The sequence below is a fragment of the Lissotriton vulgaris genome, chromosome 1_1, assembly GCF_964263255.1.
Source record: "Lissotriton vulgaris chromosome 1_1, aLisVul1.2, whole genome shotgun sequence".
Lineage (NCBI taxonomy): Eukaryota > Metazoa > Chordata > Amphibia > Caudata > Salamandridae > Lissotriton > Lissotriton vulgaris.
In genome coordinates, this window is record NC_141685.1 from 313,512,606 (window position 1) to 313,532,998 (window position 20,393).

Here is a 20,393-nt window from a genome sequence, read left to right on the forward strand (position 1 = left end):
CTGGAACGTACGCACATCAGAACCTGGGGGGACTTATATCACGAGGGGAAATTTTGCACCCTGGCACATATCTTTCAGGGTCTACAACAGAAATCACTGGACACCTTTCTGTACATTCACCTCAGGCAGGGACTCCGCTCTATTACCCCAGATTTTCCTATGGAAACCCAGGCCCTTGCGCCACTGCAGCTGATACTCCAAGGCGCGACAGCCAAGCACCTGGTGTTGGTGATATACAGGTCTGTGCACACACAGAGGGAGGAGCCGGCCGCACTAGCGAGGACTAGATGGGACCACAAACTGGGCACGGCTCTGACAGACAGGCAGTGGGAATTTTGTTCACAATAGACTGAGCGGGTCTCCGCCAGTAGAAGACTTAGGTTCATTCACTAAAAATTCCTTCAAAGACTGTACTACACTCCAGCCCGCATGCACAGGTACAAACTAAGGGACACTGACTCTTGTGACAGATGCCAAGCCCCTGGGGCTAACTTCTTGCACCTTGGGAATTCTGGATGCAGGTTTTTTAGGCACTATCCACAATGATAAATGTCCAAGTAGAGCCGTCATTTCTGATGGCTTTATTGGGGTATGTTGAGCCATTACGGACGGAGCACCGCAAATTTGTGGCCTTGACGCTGTTGCTGGCTAAGAGGAGAGTGGCATGCCGATGGGGCAGAGGAAGAGCACCCAAATTCAAGGTGTGGATTGACGATCTAATTTATTGTCAGGAGCAACTCGCGACTTATGCAGAACTGTTACCTGTTACATCCAGACCTAGTGATATATGGGTCCCGTTGCAGCGGTTTTTGCTGTCTGCTGTCACACACTCGGATAGACCCCCCGCAGACTGATGGACCTGCTCACACAGCATAGTACATTGCGTTCGTACGCTTATGCTGTGCCTGGAGCTATATATGAGAGTGACGGGTTGGAATAGTGGGCGGGTTTTGAGATGCTTGCAGCTATTGCTATACCCTGATATGCTTGATTTGGAATGGAGATAGGCCTCTGTCACATTGTGCAAGTTGGTAATATATGTTTTTTGTTTGTTTTCCTTCTCTCTGACCCCTCAGTTTTAGGCCTGGCCCTGCACGCATCCCCCAGCCTGTGTGCTTTTGTGCTGCAATTTGTGTCTTTATGCCTATGCTGTATTTGGAGACACTCAATCCACCGGAAGCTTGCTGACTACTAATTTATGGAATGTTACTATTCGCAGCTGACTAATAATATGTATTATATCCACATATTGATATGTTCGAACTACGTATGACTACATGTGTACCATGTTTGAGTTTGAAAAACTAATAAAAAGAAGACAAAAAATAAAAAAGAATGATTGATAAGATTGCTCATTTTTACTAGGCACTCCGAGAAACAAAATTATTTTATTCCAACCAGTTGGTTGCTGGGCATCATTACTTATGAAGCCCAAAGTTCTTTATTGTAAAGACAGATTGGTACTATATGGTTACTTGGTCCACTGTTAGCGCCAATTACATATCATTTTCACAACCAAGCCTTTCGTGTCTCAACACTTAAGAGCATTGCTGTGAATGTTGCCCAACGAGACGTACATAACATAGAGTCCTGGAACTCAGAAAATATAAGTGCTGGTACACACTAACCCAAGTCCAATTGGTTAACACGAAGTTCTGGTACTCTCCTATTAAAATTATTTAATCCCTACTGAGAAATGCAGGTGTTCCCATTACAAATTAAAGTGCAGATTCTCAGTGCCTGCCTATTTAAAGCAATGATCCCAGGACATGCTTTATCAATTCTAACATGCTAAAACAGTACTTTAATGGCCTGTGTGCATATAAGAGAGAAGATCTAAAAATACTTATTCAACTTGAAAAATAAACAAAACCAATACCCTAAAGTTGCAGGATCCACGAACGGCATGGACATTATGTGTAGCTTATGGGTTTCAATGAGGTTTGTTGTGTGATTTAGCATCTATAACCAAATGTATTGTGTTCCAAATAACCGTCGCCACCCCTCTGCCATAAATTCTATGTTGATCAAGTAACATGGCCATCTCTGCCATAAACCACTTTCGGACCTGACTTAGCCTTTTCCTAACATCCGGTGCCCTATATGCTTTCTATCTCATGCCATTTTTTCGTTTAGCTAGCCCTAGAACTAGGACAGCAAACTTACACATATATTTAAGTGATTTTGTTCTTTGCATTTGACCTAACAAGCAGCGCAGAGTGCCCAGGCCCATGGTCCTGTCCGACATGTCATCTATAAGTTCAAGTACCATGACTCAATTTTGTCGTATCAGTGTGTGTTTCCACACCATAATATACAAATCAGCCTTTGCCTGTTGGCATCTTGGACGACAAGCCTGTGCAAAAAATTTGTATAGGAATTTTTACATCAGTGATTCCTCATCACCTTTTTTTGTACTCCAATTAATTTTCCCACTACTTATCCGTGATTTTTTTTTAACTTTTTGCTCCTATTTTCCCGTAAACTGTGAGATGTCTTAGTGGATCACGTGCACTATTACTGGATATAGGTTGGTATTCAACTAACATATTTATGTCAAATATTCCTTCTTTGGGTCAGGTTGATCTAGCAAGAAACTCCCTAGGAAAATATTTGACCACACACCCTCCTAACTACAAAGTTTGATGTCAACACCTCAAAAGAAACATGTGAGTAGATTTTCAGAATTGTTGATGAGAAGGTCAATAAGATGGCACTTTCACTGGTTAAACTCCAGCAGATCATCCAACCTCCTGTCTAGTCCCCAAGTGCTTGGAGGTAAGATCAAGTTCAAGGAATTTAGCAAGGTTGGTTAGGAAGTCTCTTTGACAGCACTGAATACAAAACCAGCCTCACAGTTCGAAGAACTGATCTTCTTCTCTGTATTAAAATAAATAAGCACTGATTTCACTACATAACGGGTGGGTGAAACTGATCAGCTCCTCTCTAGTCAAAGACGAAGTTCTAAATTGGGTCAAAACACAACATGCCTCCCCACTCCTGAATACAACTGGTACTATCCCTGAAGACTTGTACAATGATTACTGAATTACAGACCTCTCTTTTCCCAGCGAAATGATCCTTAAAAGTTGTGTTCCAAGTTCAGCAATTCATTGAAGACCAATACCTATTGGACATTCTTTAGTTAGGCTTTAGTACCAGTCACAACACTGAAACTTGAAAGCTGTGTTCCAAGTTAAGCAAATAATTGAAGACCAATACCTATTAGACAGTCTTTAGATAGGCTTTAGTACCAGCCACTACACTGAAACATACACATCATGGATGGCAATGTGCATCTTCTAGATAAGGAGATTGTTGTCAACTCACCCTCCTTGACTTATCCACTGTGTTTGAAATTGTCAACCATTCCACCCTTCTTAAAAGAATGGGGATAAACAGAACTGCAATAAGATGGTTCTACTAATACTCAGAATATCATTCACAGCAAATAAAAGGGAACTCTTCTCATTTTGGACCCTGCTGCCATAGACCAAGGTGTCCCTCATTGCTCTATTCTATACCCTATGCTTTCAACGTATCCCTGAAACCACTAACCACAATCCTAAAACACACAAATCTATCATATCCCATCTGTGTGGATGACACTCAGTGCTATCCCAAAGTCTCATTACAAGAGGATATTCTCCTTCTAAACAAAGCTCAGACCCAGTTGGCCTCATTGAATGTTTTGAGTACAATCTTAAAATTATTAAATGTTTACAATTGCTCTGCCTTACTGTAGTCAAGAACCTGGACCTTCAAGTACACATAAATGACATTACAAGAAGTGTGCAACATCAATTGAGACTTCTCCTACGCATGTAAACATTCATTTTAGAGCAGACTTTAAGATGGTGGATCAAGCTCAGGTCATTTTAAGACTGGAGTATGGTATTGGTTTACTCACAGGAGATGCCAAAATACACTGGGCCCCTTTGTAGGTAACATTAAATGCTGGAACAAGACTAATCACAGGAGTGAGATGCTTCAAACACATAACCCCAGTACTTAGCACATGAAATGGATTCCGCTAAAATCTAGAAGTTGGTATGAAGTGGCATATATAACACACAAAGTATTGCACTGGTGTGCCCTGATGTATTTGGTGATAATATCACCCTCTCTGGAGTCAGCCACTTTCTAAGTAGTGCCAAAGTTATCCTATTAGAATTTCCCAGTCCCCCAGATTCAAGACACGGAGAAGCTTCTCACAATCCTTCTCTGGAACTGCTCCTGTAATTTGGAACTTGGTCCATCCTGACATATGCAACAATCCCTTATCAAAATGTTCAGGAAGCAACTGAAAATTGAAATAATCCACATTACCTTCAAGCCTAACCTCCACTCATATCCTGTGCATAGACTCAGGCATCCAGAGTCAAAGTAACTTATTTATAATCAGTTTGGTTCTCTAAAGTCCTGCCTTTTCTGTGCACATAACCTTTTGCTTGACAATAGAACCAGGCCTCTCATTCTTAGGTAGCTTATTGGGTAACACTGGAACAATTACCACTCACCCTCTAGTCACCAGCAAGTTTGGAATACGGGAACCCTCTACACTGAGATCACCAATCAACCCACAAGAAGATTACAAACATACACAACTTGACAGCTAGAATCATCACAACCTACCACACAGAACTAATATCACACCAGACCTTAGGGTGCTCACTGCTCCTGATACACAAACACTCTAATTTCAAACTCCTTACACACATTCAAGGCACCACACAACTTAGGCCCCACCTACCTGAGCAATCGCATCTCCTGCCACCAAGTACCTGGACACCTCTGCTCCACAGGTCTCCTACTCACAGACATCCCATGGATAGGCAGAACAAGCTCAGGTGGATAGGCGTTCCCTTACATCACTCCTAAAATGTTGAACAGCCTCCCACTCCACACCAGAGCCTCCTCCTCTCTTCTTGAATTCCACAAGAAACTGAAGACCTGGCTTTTCAAATAACAAACCTACCATAGGCAGGGCTAGGCACACACTTCTTTTCAGTTTCAGGATACCCTCGCCGGGGATAGTGTGCTTTACAAATATACACTTAATCATATAACTGCTTCCATATGAATTTTGAAGAGTTACAATTTTATAACATGTCAGATATGTAGAAACACCAAAATACTAATTTACTAACAAAATCAAATCTGCGACTCAGTATTAGAACCAATAGCAAAATATGTAGATGTGTTCTTGAAGCCTTTCATGGATCAAGTTAAATCATACATAAAAGATACCACCGACTTCATAAATAAAATTGAAGGTAATCCCTTTGATGTAAACCATGATTTAATGGTGTCTTTTGATGTCACCTCCCTCTATACCCAAATCCCCCAAGAGGAGGGAGTAGAGACAATGGAGTTTTTCCTTTAGACTAGACCTAAGCCACAAAGAGTCCCCACTCAATTTATAATTGATCTAGCCCGAATTGCACTCAAAAAGAACTATTTCAGGTTCATGGACGAGTTCTACGTGCAGGTGAAGGGGACCGCCATGGGGTGTCCTTATGCCCCATAGATGGTGGTCCTCTTCATGGCCTTGTATGAGGAACGCTTCGTGTACCATAATAACCCTTACCAACCACAAATAACAACATGGTATCGGTATATTGATGATATCTGGTGTCAGTGGAACGAGTCGGAAGAAATGCTTGTCCGTTTTCACAAATGGCTTAATACCCGACACCCAGATATAAAATTCACAGCAAACTACAGTTCAGCACGATTAACGTTTCTAGACGTAGAAGTTTCCCACAAGAGCAAAAATTGACCACCACCTTATTTCGCAAAACGACAGACAAAAACACAATTCTCCACTACAAAAGCTATCATCCCCAGAGTTTAAAAGCTAATCTTCCCAACAACCAAATGCTCTGAATTAGGAGGAATTGCTCTAGAAAGGAAGATTTTTTGGCACATTCTGAGATTTTAAGTAATCAGTTGAGAGCTAGGGGATACCCACACAAAATGCTCAAACATTCAATCAAACCAGCATGGTTCACACAGAGAGAGGACTTACTACAGAAAAAAGAAAAAAAACCTCTAGAGAGATTAGTGTGTGTGACGACATATGGGCCACACACTAACAAGTTCTAAGCCATAATTCTTAAAAACTGGCATTTACTTTCCAATCCTGAAGTTCCCATGGAAAAACCTGTATTTGCTCTCAAGAAAAAGTATAGGCCAACAAATTGTTCGAGTAGATCTGGGTATTACCAAAGCAAGAACTGATCTACGTACACTATGGAAAATGAAACCAGTTACAGGTCACCACAAGTGTGGAACTTGTGTCTCTTGCGATAATACAATTGAAGGGACCATGTTCAAATTCAATTCTACGAAATTGCCCCACAAAGAGTTTACCAACTGCAAAAGCTGCAATGTAGTTTACGCAATCATTTGTCCTTGCCCAAAGCTCTATATTGGGAAAACCAATTAGCAAATAAATCAAAGGCTTACACAACACAAGTCCAGAATTAAACGAAAAGTATTGACTGCCCCAATGGTACAGCATTTTATAGACAAGAACCACACTGAGAAAGATTTCCAGTGGCCAATCTTGTCAAGCATTAAAATTCCACCCCATGGAGGCGACCTAGATACCATGTTGCTTAGAAAAGAAGCTTATCTAATTTTGAGGTACAACTGCATGCTGGAAGTAATTAATGAAATGTCTGAACTTCAAGGAACCATTCACTAAACCCACGGAATGACCCCCTGTTCGTAATACTCTGTAAAATAAACCATTTTCAAACATGAATTACGCAATGCCCACACCAAGTACATACCCGAAAACAAAATGTTCACACTTCCAAAAAGAATTAGGCTTGACCACATATGAGTTCCATATTCACAAAGGGCTAAATCAAGGCTCTTCTATAGAATTTTAAGTAACTACAAATCCCAGAGTTCCGTGTAAACACGTGACCCGGTAGTTAACTTCGGAACACCAATAGAAACGTAACAGTCTTTGGAACGTTGCCGAAAACGACTGATGCAACAATGAGGAAGCCATAGTCCGTTAAGAGAAAGCGCACAAAACGCCAGGTGAGAAGGGTGATTTGAAACTTTGTATCACCGTGAGAAACAATGTAAATATTATGGCCAATAGTTACAACTCGATTCTTTAATTCATAGAAAAACACAACCGCCGCAGCATTGCCGCATTGTGTCCGTGCGGAAAGCACACTTATCGTGACATGGACGAGTTCTTAAATACCCAGTACAAGTAAGCAGCATTTTTTGTCTTAAACAATATTACAGCCAGAATATACAAATGAAGAACTTGACATTCTATCACATTATGATTTATCACAGACTCGCAGAGTAACACCAACAAAGTGAAAAAGTCCTGTGGGCAACAGCGTGTGAGAACACGTTTACATAACTACAGCAGCAGTGAGTATATTTAAACTTGCGGTCAAGAGAAAGTGTAATTCAAAACAGTGCGACAAGTGACAGTTCCTTGTCTTTTCACTCCCCTGCAGATCTGAATGGCGGGAAATAGACAGTGCCCCAGACTATTTGGAATACATTAAGGTAAACGTACTGCTGTAGAGCGAAACCTGTAACAAATTATGAGAAAATGAGAGGTGATGCCTAAAAAACTTTTGTTTACAGTTAGGTACTCAGTAGTGCCCTGAAGAAAAACCTCGAATCATTGATCAGGTTTGGAAACGCGTCGGCATCTTCTTGGAATTATTTCCCTATACCCACTAAAGGACTAGCACTCAGTACTGTCTACAATGAGTAGACACAGTCTAAATACAAAATGAATAGCCTAGTGAGGGATTGGTCCTAAAAACTTGTAAATGAAATACGACTAGGACCATTTATGCTAAAATCGTTCTGGTGTACTAATGTATGTAATGGTTTAAATGGTTGATAACCAATCTTAATTGATTTTGATGTATGTCACAGCATTGAATGTTTCAAATTCATTGCTCTTTGATTTGATTTTGTTAGTAAATTTGTATTTTGGTGTTTTCTACATATCTGACATGTTATAAAATTGTAACTCTTCAAAATTCATATGGAAGCAGTTATATGATTAAGTGCATATGAGCCTCAGAATTAATTAATCGAGGTTCGAAGTCTGACACAAAATAAAGAGCAGCTTGAGAATTCGGGACCAGGTCTTCATTTATTCATAAAGTTTTACTGTCCTTCCTGGTAACCTACGGACAAGACCCCCCTAGTGTTTAAATTACACAAATATACACAGCATAACATAACCCAGCTATTTCTAATAGTAATGTTTACCCAATTTTGTACAATGGATTTTCCTATTCATTAATGGAAAGTGTTCTGAACCCTCAGGGTGTAGTATGCTCTATATAAAAGTGGACTTAAATAAATAAATACATTTTCTGTTACAAACAGTATTCACAGAGCCTTCATACATCTGGTCATCCTTTCTTAATTAACACCATTAGACCTTGGCCACCCATAAAATCTCTTTATTCTAGTCATGGGCGTCCACAGAAATTTTTCCAGGGGGGGGCAACATTTTTACTTCATCACCATCCTCCGACATGATTGAGCACAAGTATTAAATACACAAATAAAACAAATCTAATAAGACAAAGAGCTTAAATAAACAAAGATACCCATGGGGTGGGAGGAAAAGCATGTGAGGCTTCACAGCAGATTACCTGGCAAACACAATGAAACAGAGGAAAAAACAAACAAGCATTGGCATAGCCAATAGGTCTCGCCTTTGGGACCTTATAAGTGTTTAGCCATGCAACATTTGATGTTGTTGCACCAAGGATATTGTCCTAGACAACTAAACACTTATACGGTCCCAAAGGGGAGACCTATTGGCTATGTCAATGCTGTTTTGTTTTTTAAATGACAAGCAGTGCTATATGGCTCCGGCTGCCACTTAGTCCACCACATCACACGTAGATGCTGCAGCCATCTTTGAATGGTTTTAAAGCCAATTCAAAAGCGGTCACCCGTGTATGTTAATCCCTATCTCAACTGTGAGACTGCTCTCCTGCTTCCCAATTCTATTAAATACAAATTATGTAAAAAGAACATCCCTTTCTGAGCTGCACGGCTCATCCTACCCAAGTTTCATTCGCAGATTTGAAATACTGATGGTTTGGGCTTCCCGGAATTCAACTGGTTGAGAGGTGGACAGGTGTAGAGAGGTAGAGAGAGAGAGGTGTAGAGAGGTAGAGAGACATAGAGGGAGAGAGGTAGAGAGAGAGGTAGAGAGGTAGAGGTAGGTAGAAAGAGGTAGAGGTAGGTAGAGAGAGAGGTAGAGAGAGAGGTAGAGGTGTAAAGGTAGAGAGAGAGGTATAGAGATAGAGAGAGAGAGGTAGAGGGAGAGAGGTAGAGAGAGAGGTAGAGAGAGGTAAAGACAGAGAGTGGGAGAGGAAGAGAGGGAGAGAGAGGTAAAGAGGTAGAGAGAGAGAGGTAGAGAGAGAGAGGAAGAGAGAGAGTTAGAGGTAGAGAGGGGTAGAGTGAGAGGTAGAGAGAGGTAGAGAGAGAGAGGGGTAGAGAGAGAGGTAGAGGTGTAAAGGTAGAGAGAGAGGTATAGAGAGAGGGAGAGGTAGAGAGAGAGAGGTGGAGAGAGAGGTAGAGGGAGAGAGGTAGAGAGAAAGGTAGAGAGAGAAGGAGGTAGAGAGGTAGAAGTAGAGAGGTAGAGAGGGAGAGAGAGGTAAAGAGGTAGAGAGAGGTAGAGAGAGAGGTAGAGAGAGAGAGAGGAAGAGAGAGAGGAAGAGAGAGAGGTAGAGAGAGGTAGAGAGGGGTAGAGTGAGAGGTAGAGAGGGGTAGAGTGAGAGGTAGAGAGGGGTAGAGTGAGAGGTAGAGAGAGAGAGGTAGAGAGAGAGAGGTAGAGAGAGAGGTAGAGAGAGAGGTAGAGCGAGAGAGAGGTAGAGGTAGAGAGAGAGAGGGGTAGAGAGAGAGAGGTAGAGAGAGAGAGGTAGAGAGAGGTAGAGAGAGAGAGGTAGAGAGAGAGAGGTAGAGAGAGAGAGCTAGAGCGAGAGAGAGGTAGAGGTAGAGAGAGAGAGGTAGAGGTAGAGAGAGAGAGAGGGGTAGAGAGAGAGAGAGGTAGAGAGAGAGAGAGAGAGAGAGAGAGAGCGGTAGAGAGAGGTAGAGAGACGTACAGGTAGAGAGAGAGAGGTAGAGAGACGTACAGGTAGAGAGAGAGAGAGAGAGAGAGAGAGAGAGAGAGTGGTAGAGAGAGAGAGAGAGAGAGGTAGAGAAAGAGAGGTAGAGAGAAAGGTAGAGAGAGAGAGGTAGAGGTAGGGAGAGAGAGAGAGGTAGAGAAAGAGAGGTAGAGGGAGAGAGGTAGAGGGAGAGAGGTAGAGGGAGAGAGGTAGAGGTAGATGGAGAGGTAGATGGAGATGGGGAGAGAGAGAGGTGGAGAGAGAGGTGGAGAGAGAGGTAGAGGTAGAGAGAGAGGTAGAGAGGCAGAGAGAGGGTTAGAGAGAGGTAGAGAGAGTGAGGTAGAGCAAGAGAGGTAGAGCGAGAGAGGTAGAGGTAGGGAGAGAGAGGTGGAGAGATAGGTAGTGAGGTAGAGAGAGAGAGGGGGAGAGAGAGAGGTAGAGAGAGAGGTAGAGCGAGAGAGGTAGAGGTAGAGCGAGAGAGGTAGAAGTAGAGGTAGAGAGAGAGAGAGAGAGGTAGAGGTAGAGAGAGAGGGGTAGAGAGAGAGAGGTAGAGGGAGTTTGAGAGAGAGATAGAGGTAGAGAGAGAGAGCGGTAGAGAGAGAGAGGTAGAGAGAGAGAGAGGTAGAGAGAGGTAGAGAGGTAGAGGGAGAGAGAGAGAGAGGTAGAGGTAGGGAGAGAGAGGTAGAGGTAGGGAGAGAGAGAGAGGTAGAGGTGGGGAGAGAGAGAGAGGTAGAGGTAGGGAGAGAGAGAGTTAGGGAGAGAGAGGTAGAGAGAGAGGGGTAGAGAGAGAGAGGTAGAGAGAGAGGTAGAGAGAGAGGTAGAGAGAGAGGTAGAGGTGGAGAGATAGAGAGAGAGGTAGAGAGGTAGAGGTAGAGAGGTAGAGAGAGAGAGAGGTGGAGAGAGAGGTAGAGAGAGAGGTAGAGAGAGGTAGAGAGTGAGAGAACATAGAGAGGGAGAGGTGGAGAGAGAAAGGTAGAGAGAGAGAGGTAGAGAGAGAGAGGTAGAGAGAGAGAGAGAGGTAGAGAGAGAGGAAGAGATAGCAAAAGGTAGAGAGGTGTGGAGAGGTAGGTAGAGGTAAAGAGAGACGTAGAGAGAGAGAGACGTAGAGAGAGAGGTAGAGAGAGGTAGAGAGAGAGAGGTAGAGAGAGAGGTAGAGGTAGAGAGAGAGAGAGAGAGAGAGGTAGAGAGAAAGGTAGAGAGAGAGAGAGGTAGAGAGAGAGAGGTCTAGAGGTAGATTGGAAATCCTAGCATTTCCAGAGCATTAAAGGCACTACTCATTTGTAACGTCATTCCTTTCACTGCACATCCTGCTTTATCTAAATAAGTAGGGCCCTAAAATACAAAAGGATGTTGTGGTCATAAAGCTTACAATTTGCAGCATCACAGTGGTTGCTGCTGCAAAACCCCTTTTTAGAGTTGTGTATAACCTTCATGATTGACAAAAGGGGTTCTGCATCTTACTCCATATTGGAATTTGGAGGGGCAGTGGAAAGGGTGCTATCTTCAAATTGCAATTTACAATGACATATATCAATGGTTTTCAAACGCAATGGCAGTCGCAAACCGTTGATCTGATACCAACACTGAGCTGCAGTTGGTACATGATTCAGAAACGAAAAGTTGTCTCTGTGGGGCAGCTTTCCCTTCGGGAATCATGTCAGGCGACAGTGAGTACAGACAGTGGTCCAGGGGCTACACTCGATACTGCAATGAACATGAGGGACTGCCCCTTTGGAGCTCAAGGCGTAAACTCTTTAATCCATCTCATCTGCAGACCCTTCTGTAATACTCGTGCTTATGGTGCAAAAAACAGGCATATCATGTGTGGTGCAGACACTTCTGTTCAGTTTTCACTCTTTTTCAGTTGTCAACAAAATATTTTAATTCATATTTTGGTTTCCATTGTTAACTGTTGTTATACGTTTTTAATATATCCATTATTTTAGTTTAGAAATAATGGATATATTAAACGTATAACAACAGTTAACAATGGAAACCAAAATATGAATTAAAATATTTTGTTGACAACTGAAAAAGAGTTAAAACTGATTATTACCATGGAAAAGAAATTGATGAAACTTTAATGCTCGCTGAAAAGTGCACACATCCATCGGAACAGAAGTGTCTGCACCACACACGATATGGTATACGAAAGGGCACCTAAAGACTAGGTACCAGCATGTAATAGCACCAACAAAAGAAAGGAATATAGCTTGAGTACAAATAAATCAAAAGTACACAGAAGGATTTCCAATTGATCTCGCAAAAAACAGGCCAGACACACCCTTTGCATCTCTGGGCGAATTGTTGAATTCGGTGCTGGCGTTAATGAGGCTTTGATGGTTTTCACCCCTTCCAAGGGCCCCTGGCTGCAGCTCCACTCTTCCTTTGCTTGAAAAATGTGACCCATAGAGAAATTTGACTCTAGGTGTGCCTCTGCTTCAAGCTGTGGGAGCAGCCAGGCCCGGACCTTCTCTCTTGCCCATCAGCAGCAGTTTTCCCACTCATCAAGCAGGACCGTCATTAAGCGCTTTCTCACGCTTTTAAGATTGACGGCCCTGCAGACAAACACCACTGTGGGGGCTGTCAATAGTGACGGACCGGTGTTCCAGGGGGGGGCAAGTGCCCCCCCTTACTCTCCCCTGCGGACGCCCATGATTCTAGTTCTGCTAATCAACTGTTATTTTTGGAACTAAGGGCCATATGCATAAACACATTTTCTCATAGACACAGAAAGGGCAAAACCCTATGATGCATTTTGCCATAAGAGTAAAAAAACATGTAATTGGGTCCTCTCAACTCAGGCACCAGCTCCTGAGGAGTTTATTGCCAGTTAACATCCATTGCATTGCAAATGTGTCTTTCAGTATGTCCCTCAAATATTGATAGGTTTACATGGTCCTACTTCAAATGTAATTGTAATGAAGCAACTTACCCCACTCCACACAGGGCATCCAACTCCTTAGAAATCCGTGGAAACTGAGAAAAAAAGTGTTCAATTAACATCACATTTGCTTTAACGGAAATTGCATGGAAATGGTGACATTGCAGTGGATGCACACATGAGGTCAGGAGGCACAAATCAGAGAATATGAGTTTTCTGGATCCATGACTTGGGGCCTGATTTCTAGTTTGGTGGATGGACTATTCCGACACAGTCATATCCGATATTCTAGCTGCCTTACTATAAGTGCCATAGCATCCATCTAATGCACTTGTAATAAGGAAGACAGGAAATCTGTCCCATTTGTGATGACCTCACATGTCCACCAAACTCTAAATCAGACCAAATATCATTTTAATAGGGTGGGTGGTTCCTGAGTGGGTGATGACATGGTGACTAGCATTATATAAAACAGTGCTGATATTGCTAGGCTCATGTGGGAAACATTATGTGTTCATAAAACATAGCAATGAAGCCAAAGTAGAAATGCTACATTTCGATCAATGTTCACCCACCAACAGAAAATCACACACCTGTAACAGAAGACAATGGCTACTGGTGTCCAGACTTAAGGCCCGCCTGCTGTCTGTCAGGTGAGCCGAGATAGTAGAATTTTGATGCCATGGTGGACCACCACTAGCCAGATTTAGATATCCTCTGTAATCTGGCAGAGACATCTGTGCCTTCAGAAGAGCAGCTACCACTGTGGCTCTTCTTAAAATACTGAGGAGGATATGTACAAGGACTGGCAATAACTTCCGCAAATTAGCAGCAGTTTCCGTACCGCTGTGTACACCTTAAAACTATCGCCTTGTTAGCTACGTATTTACAAGACGTCACTACATGGCGATTACTTCAGGATCAGCTGTGAAAACTGTTGGCAACATTAGCATGATGGCAATAGGAATTCTGGCGCTAGCAGGCAAAAACTATCGAAAGGCCCATTAGCGGCAAAAAATTGCATGTTAGTTAGCCCAACTTGAGTTTTTTTTGCCTCTATAGCCAAAAATAGCCTATCAGTTGACCTCCAATTAAAAATAGGCATAAAAAATGGAATGCAGAATGGAGAAGCCGGGGTCAAGTGAAACACAGATCAATAACCCCCTCAAGCCCCCCAACATCCAGGATGACCTGCCAGAGTCCAAGGGAAAAAGGAAATGCAGAGCTATGTCCATGAAAAGAGGTGCATCGCGGTGCAACACCAGTGATACATGACTTCTCGTTTTGCACTCTTCACAACACCATGGCATCCAAAACCTTGAAAGCGTGGACAGTACATCCTACTCTGTGAACTATACTTGGTGGATACGGCTGTACCCAGGCTTGTGAAATCCCACCTAGCTGAGGCTCCTGCTTGATGAGTCACAGATTTGAAGAGAGTGCAGCTGATTGCTCCATGGTATCAATGTCCAGGTAAGGAAAAGGTGGGACACATAGCAGAGGAGGACTGGGGTTTGAGTCGCCCAGGCCTAGCACCTGGTGTGACGCACCCCCGTGGCGGCTAATCTGCAATGACAGAAGAGCATCACCCACTGCTTTCAGGCAGACTCAGGTGATCAGGAGCAACAAAGACACGGGACCCGGCCTCAAAGTAAGATGTCTTTCATTTAAATATTTACATCATCCGCTCACACACCCCTCCGTGTCCCCGCCCCATCCATTGTCCTTTCCGGCATTTCCCACCTCCCATCTGTCCAGTACCCCCGCCGCACTTATTTATGGTGGGTGCTGTGCGCCCATGCGTAGTGGCCATACTACTGGTGTGCCAAAGGTATATATGATGTTACAATGCATACCATTACATCGCATTCCATTACAACGCATTCTAATACTATGCATATTGCAACAGTAGGGAAAGTGCTGGATAGCAGAAATTAAAAATTACTATTCCCACTTAAGTAAGTGCAACCCTAAAACTAACCTTTGCACCTCAAAACACACCCTGAAGCCTAGAATTCATATTTGACCACCCAAAACACTCCCTAAAATTCATATATGACCACAAATCACACCGCAAATTTAATCTCTGACCCCCGAAACCCATACCCACACTAAAACTTAAAAACACCATTACAACCCTTACAATGCATTGGAATGGAATGCGATGTGATGGCACCTGCGTTGTTGTCATTGCCTTGTAAAGGCATTACAATGTAATGCCTGCATTGTAATGGACATCTCCTATGCCAAAGGCAAGCCATAGGCAAGCCTGTCTGCATCCGTCTGCTCCGGGACCGCGCTCAGCACCAAGGCCCCTTCCTCTCAGACAACCCCAGCATCCTCCTCGCCATCAACCCTGGACGCCACATGGTCTGACAGGACCAACATCTGCCCTGGAACAGACATCACCTTCGCCATCATTGACGGCTACTAAATCACCCGCAAGTACCACCCCGACCATCCAGGAGAAGTCATTTCCATCACCTACAGAAGCACACTAGGACTGTTATGTTATGTTATGTTAAAAATGATTTATAGAGCGTACTTACACTGATTGGTTTCATGGCGCTGTAGAAGAGGCAGAGTGCGTGGCTCAATAGGAACTTTAGTTGTAAGCTTGCTGAAAGAGCCAGGTTTGAAGTGCTCTTCTGAATTTCATGAGGCAGGCTCGTTTTGGTTTTGGTCCATCCAAGATTGGATGAACCTTATGGTAGACTGAAAGCTGGTAATTGAGCTCTCGGTGTTATTGATCGTAAAGAGCAGTTGTAGGTCGTCCGCATAATTGAAGACCATCACCTTCCTGTCTCTAAGGGACTGAATTAAGGGGAAGATGTAGAGGTTGAACAAGTGGGGGGACAGGGATGAGCCCTGTGGGACACCGCAAGCTATTTTATGTTTAGAGGCAGCCAGATTGCCACGGCGGACGGCCTGGGATCTTTTTTTCCAGGAAAGATCTTAGCCAGCTGGCTGCTGTGCCCTGGATGCCGGCCTGGCCGAAACGGTAGATCATGCACTGACCACGCACTCTAATGATCCAACGGTGACCATGGAAAACTTTACCTTCCAGATCCAGATCCAGACCAACCCCAACCCCACCCTCTTCGACACCCTCATCTGCTGGCCCCCCGGGCCATGGACCCCCATTCTCCGATACCATTGTAGACCTCATTGCACCCCAGGCTCTCCCATCCACCGATGACATCCTACTCGGTGAGCTCTACTTCCACCTGGACAACCCCAGTGACCAGAACACCACCCCTTTCTGGGGAAGCGCGTTAACATCAGAATCAAGCAGCTAGTCACTGCAGCAATCCACATAGCAGGACAAGCGGTCGAGCACGTCTCCATCGCCAGCAGGAATTTCAACTACAGCCACACCACCGGACTCTCCTGAACCAACCATCATTGTCACCATGCCCACCGTACACCATCGCCATCATAGCCCCCCTCGCAGCTGGATCAGGGGCACCGAAGAACGTCTTGTCCACTTCATCAGCTCCACCACTCCGCCAACGCTTACATGCGATAACACTGCAGCGCGCAACCGATGGATCTCCAACTGCGCCGACACCCTGGCACCTCTCAAGAAAAGACCAGGCAAAATCTAGCACCACGTTGTGCCGTATTTGCAAAGTGATGCATGTAGACATATGCGTGACCTTGTGAAGCCCTGTGCCACATTATACCTGCATTAGGTATGATGTATGCAGGGTGTGAGTTCCAACACAACACAGCCTCATAGGAGTGGCACAGTGAAATCCACCAGCTTTACCTGCAACAATTGTATGACAGCACTGCATCAGTACCTTACGCCTGCCTGATGGCAGGCATAAGGGTGACACAGTGCCACATGGATAGCCTGGCCCCATGCATTGCTGGAATTGCATCATGCTTGTGACGCAACTGCAGCAATGCGTGACTTTAGCGCAGACAGATATGTCAGGATTCCAGACGTATCTGTCATTACTTGCGTCATGGAGCCAGTAAATACCCAAGAAGGGCGTAGTGAAAAGTGTTGCAACGCTGTCTTGTCGCTGCGCTGCAACACTTTTCATGACTGAGACCCAGGAATGCGCACTATCTTAATCATGGTGCAAATTCCTGCCCTGTAGTTTTGTTGAAGGGCAGCGCAGCAACATCGCTTGCAGCTCTGTCCAACACCAAAACCTGCTGAAATGAGGCCCCAAGTGTTAGCTCCATTTTTAAGACCAGCTATTTTATGGTTTTAAAAAACTGCCTCTAACTGCTGTTAAAGGCAGTTTTGTTGGTCCTCCTACCTTCAAGAATTCACTTGTAAATATTGCGAAGTGGGGTTAGCGGATGTTTTTGCACGGGAACGCCTCCCTTGCATGTCATTATCGCTAGCAGAAGTGGTGAACTTTTCTATGGACTTTTTCACCGGAAAACTGCTGCTAACAGAGGTTAGCAATAGCTTGTACATATTGCGATGATAATATCACCGCCAAACCATCGGAAAAGTGCTGCTAAAATGGCCTTAACTCCTAGTACAAATGCCTCGGAATGTTTACTGAGCGGTCGCCATGTTTCAAGCATCCTCTCAACAAACTCTTTTGTTTACCAAAACCAACTCTCTAGGTGCGAGTTTGTTTCTGTAAAATCAAAACTAATGACTGACCCCTTGGGAGTTGTGTCCCAGAATGAGTGGGTCATTTTTATTTTACACTGTTTGGGACGGCCAGGCTTTTAGTGATGGTCCCAAAGATTAAAAAAAGTATAATTGTACATCAGACTGTCCTCTCTAAATAGGGCAGGTAGTCTAATGTACTAACACCGACAGTCCCAAAGTCTGTAGGGTCATCAGTGTAAGCTTTCCACCGGCAGAGCCAGTGTGGCACTGTCAGTGGCAACATGATGGTCACCCACCACGATATAGTGCGGGCGAATCATCAGTTTTAGATATTTATGGTGAAGTACCATGCAGGCAAATTCGGCCCTTTGTCACCTTGATTTGAAGTGCATAGTAGATAACCTCCAACAATACTTCTCGAGTGAAATGCAACCCTTGACATTTGAAGCTAATAGGAAAGATAACAATATATCTCGTAGTCTCACTTATTTAAGTTTAATAAAGATGTCTTTTCATATTTCAGCTTCTGTGCCAACTTCTTTGTTATCAAGTATAAGTGAGACCCCTGAGAATGAAGATTTCAGTTTCTTCAATTGGCGCCCAACGTAGGGCTTCATCAGAGAAGTGACTATCTGTGGGAGTGATCTTGTCAGGAGACTGAAATCTACTGAGGAGGACATGACATGATTCTACTAAGGAGGTACTCTGTGCACAGGGATTCTGGAGATTCTTTGTCTCTGCAGCCCAGTATATTTCTGATCTTCCTGATTTTGATCCTCCACATGATGTCACTCCTGACTGAGAACCTTTTTGGCGTAAGTATTCTAAAAAAAGACCGTTAGGTCATTCAGAACTTGGCAGTTAGAAATTGGACAACCTTTTGATTGGTAAGAGTAAGGTAGTTTAGTAACGCTTACTGTAGCTTTGGAATTTTTGAATTTGTGTTGGCCAACTTTAGATATGTTTTGGATTTTGGATATGCAAATTGCAATTTGTGTAGGCAGGTAATGATGAGATTTTTCTCTATTTGGTTTTGTTGAACGGTGCACGTTCTAAAAGTACCTTAAGCACTACTTTGATTATAATATTTGCATACTCTGCAAGTATTTTTGGCATGCCTGTTTTCAAGCTCACATCGAAGAATGTGTTGCTTTTTTGAAAAGTACCATAGTGTGATGTGGAGTAAATTAGCCGGCTCCCCTAGAGGGAATATCTAAATAGGTTTAGATTTAAAAACATATTTCTTCCTTGGTGATTTTTTATCCCCAGGGAATTAAAATATGACATAATACAAAACAAGGATCCTTTGTTCTGCACAATTTTATGAATGAAGATATGCAGAGCGATTTTTGGTGTTCTGCCAGCCAAAGCTAGTGAATTGAGTCAGTTTTGGCTTCTTGGATATGCAGCAGTCTGTTTTTACAGTCTTTTGGAACACTATTACGAAGCGTTTCTTGTAAATATGACTTACAACTAGTATTTGCAAATGGTTTGGTTCAAGTACAGTCTGTGGGCTGTCCTTTGTTTCTGTCCTGAGTATTGATTTGTGGGTTAAATGTGTGTTTAAATGTCTATGTGGTTTTCCCATTAGTGCAACTTCTGTAAGTGAATAGCGATGGCGCTATTCACGAAATGCATGGCTAAAGCGCGCAGTATTGTGTGTCCTGAGTGTTTTGACCCCTTTCTGTTTATGTCTGAAATGAGCTTAAATGTGTGTTTGTGTTTTTTATGTTTTCAGTCTATTAAGCAAAATGTCTAAATGCTTAAAAAATAAAAAATAAACATTCGCATTCACTAGGAATAAAAAGGCCCCCAAAAATGAATGGTGTGTTTTGTAGAAAAACAAACTTATAGCATTTTTTTACTTACATACATTGTATTAGAAATTTGCAGGCAAACACTTCAGCTGAAGTACATTTTTGCTGAACTCAGACGCATATTATTGAACATGCATTGATGTGTCTTCGTTTGAAAAAGACTGCCACCGTGCTCATGTTACAATGCTGAGAGACAAGCTAAATAAACAGGAGTATTTACTCAGCCAGGACTTTGCCCTCAGTTAAACACGGGTGAATCTTTGCATTTCAGAATGTTGTTTTCAAAAGGTTCCAAAACTAAGGTTCATTATTTTTTATTACAGGAAGGCATTTCAATTAAGGGTTTCCTCTCTTTAAGCATTTTTGTAAGCATATTCTTGGGTCTGTTGCTAAATAAAAATTGTCCTTTTTAGAAAGTAAAAGTGTGGCGCCAAATTTTGTCATATTTCAAGTTAGGCTTCTGTGCTTAGGCTTAAATGAATGCGTCTAAAAGGATAGGCAAGAGATGCAGCTTGCTCTTATATGTGGAATTATCAAAAATGATTGGGTTTATTAAAAATAATTATTAATTATAAAAAATAATTATTAAAAATAAGCGCTACAAAATGTGTTTTTTACTATTCATGAAGCTTAATGCTCATACTGTGACCTCCTAGCATTATAATTTAATTTAAGTTGTGCTGTCCTGCATAATGAGGAGATTAGCATATGGAATTTTACTTAGCGCAGGCGTAAAAAACTCATTTTTCTAAGGATTTACATGAGATATGTCTAATGTCCAATCTCTGTAATTTGTAAAGAACATTCTGAGGATGATTAATATGTAACACAATTATAGGATGTTTATTTTTAAGTGCCCCTAATATCAAAGTCGAATTTGGGTAAAATAGACCATTTAAAACAGCATTCTTGCCATTTATGTTAACTTTAAAATGCTTTAGGCTTCAGTAAATGCATACATTTAGGTATAA

At 42.8% G+C, this 20,393-nt stretch overlaps 1 protein-coding gene across 1 annotated transcript in view; it reads right to left on the bottom strand.

The window, feature by feature from the left end:
- Positions 1-20,393, bottom strand: part of LOC147747107 (vitamin D3 hydroxylase-associated protein-like) — a 329,790-nt gene that overhangs the window by 112,671 nt on the left and 196,726 nt on the right. The window contains exon 11 of the mRNA XM_086952358.1: positions 13,069-13,112. Within this exon, the coding sequence (XP_086808484.1) occupies positions 13,069-13,112 (44 nt within the window). The remainder of the gene's footprint in view (positions 1-13,068; positions 13,113-20,393) is intronic.